This window comes from Cariama cristata, unplaced genomic scaffold, assembly GCF_000690535.1.
Source record: "Cariama cristata isolate BGI_N322 unplaced genomic scaffold, ASM69053v1 scaffold21827, whole genome shotgun sequence".
Classification (NCBI taxonomy): Eukaryota; Metazoa; Chordata; class Aves; order Cariamiformes; family Cariamidae; genus Cariama; species Cariama cristata.
This window is the reverse complement of record NW_009626345.1, coordinates 1222-1519: the sequence shown is the minus strand read 5'-3', so window position 1 is coordinate 1519 and position 298 is coordinate 1222. Positions and strand designations below refer to the sequence as shown.

Genomic DNA, 298 nt, shown 5'->3' with positions numbered 1-298 from the left:
TGCAGAGGGACAAGGACAGCCCAACCCCGGACACCCGGGCAGCCCTTCCTCCCATAGCGAGGGCCACACAGAGGAGCCGGGCCAGCTCCTTGCACACCCAGGGAGCCCCTTGCACTGCCCCGCTGCCGTACCTGGTCGAAGACGCCCATGGCGAGCACAGGCCGCGACGTGTAGACGATGTTGTACAGCGTGATGAAGTACTGGTCATAGACAGTCTGTGTGGAACAGAGCGCTCAGGGGGATGTGAGACCTGCCCGCCCCGTGCCCCAGTTGGCCCCCACGTCCCCTGTGCCCACAG

The 298-nt window shown here is 65.8% G+C and overlaps 1 protein-coding gene across 1 annotated transcript in view; it reads right to left on the bottom strand.

The window, feature by feature from the left end:
- The window catches only part of LOC104164626 (phospholipid-transporting ATPase ID-like), a gene marked incomplete at both ends in the record, with an annotated part of 2065 nt that overhangs the window by 824 nt on the left and 943 nt on the right, over nt 1-298 (bottom strand). Inside the window, one exon of the mRNA XM_009704009.1 lies at nt 88-215. Coding sequence (XP_009702311.1) covers nt 88-215 — 128 coding nt within the window. The remainder of the gene's footprint in view (nt 1-87; nt 216-298) is intronic.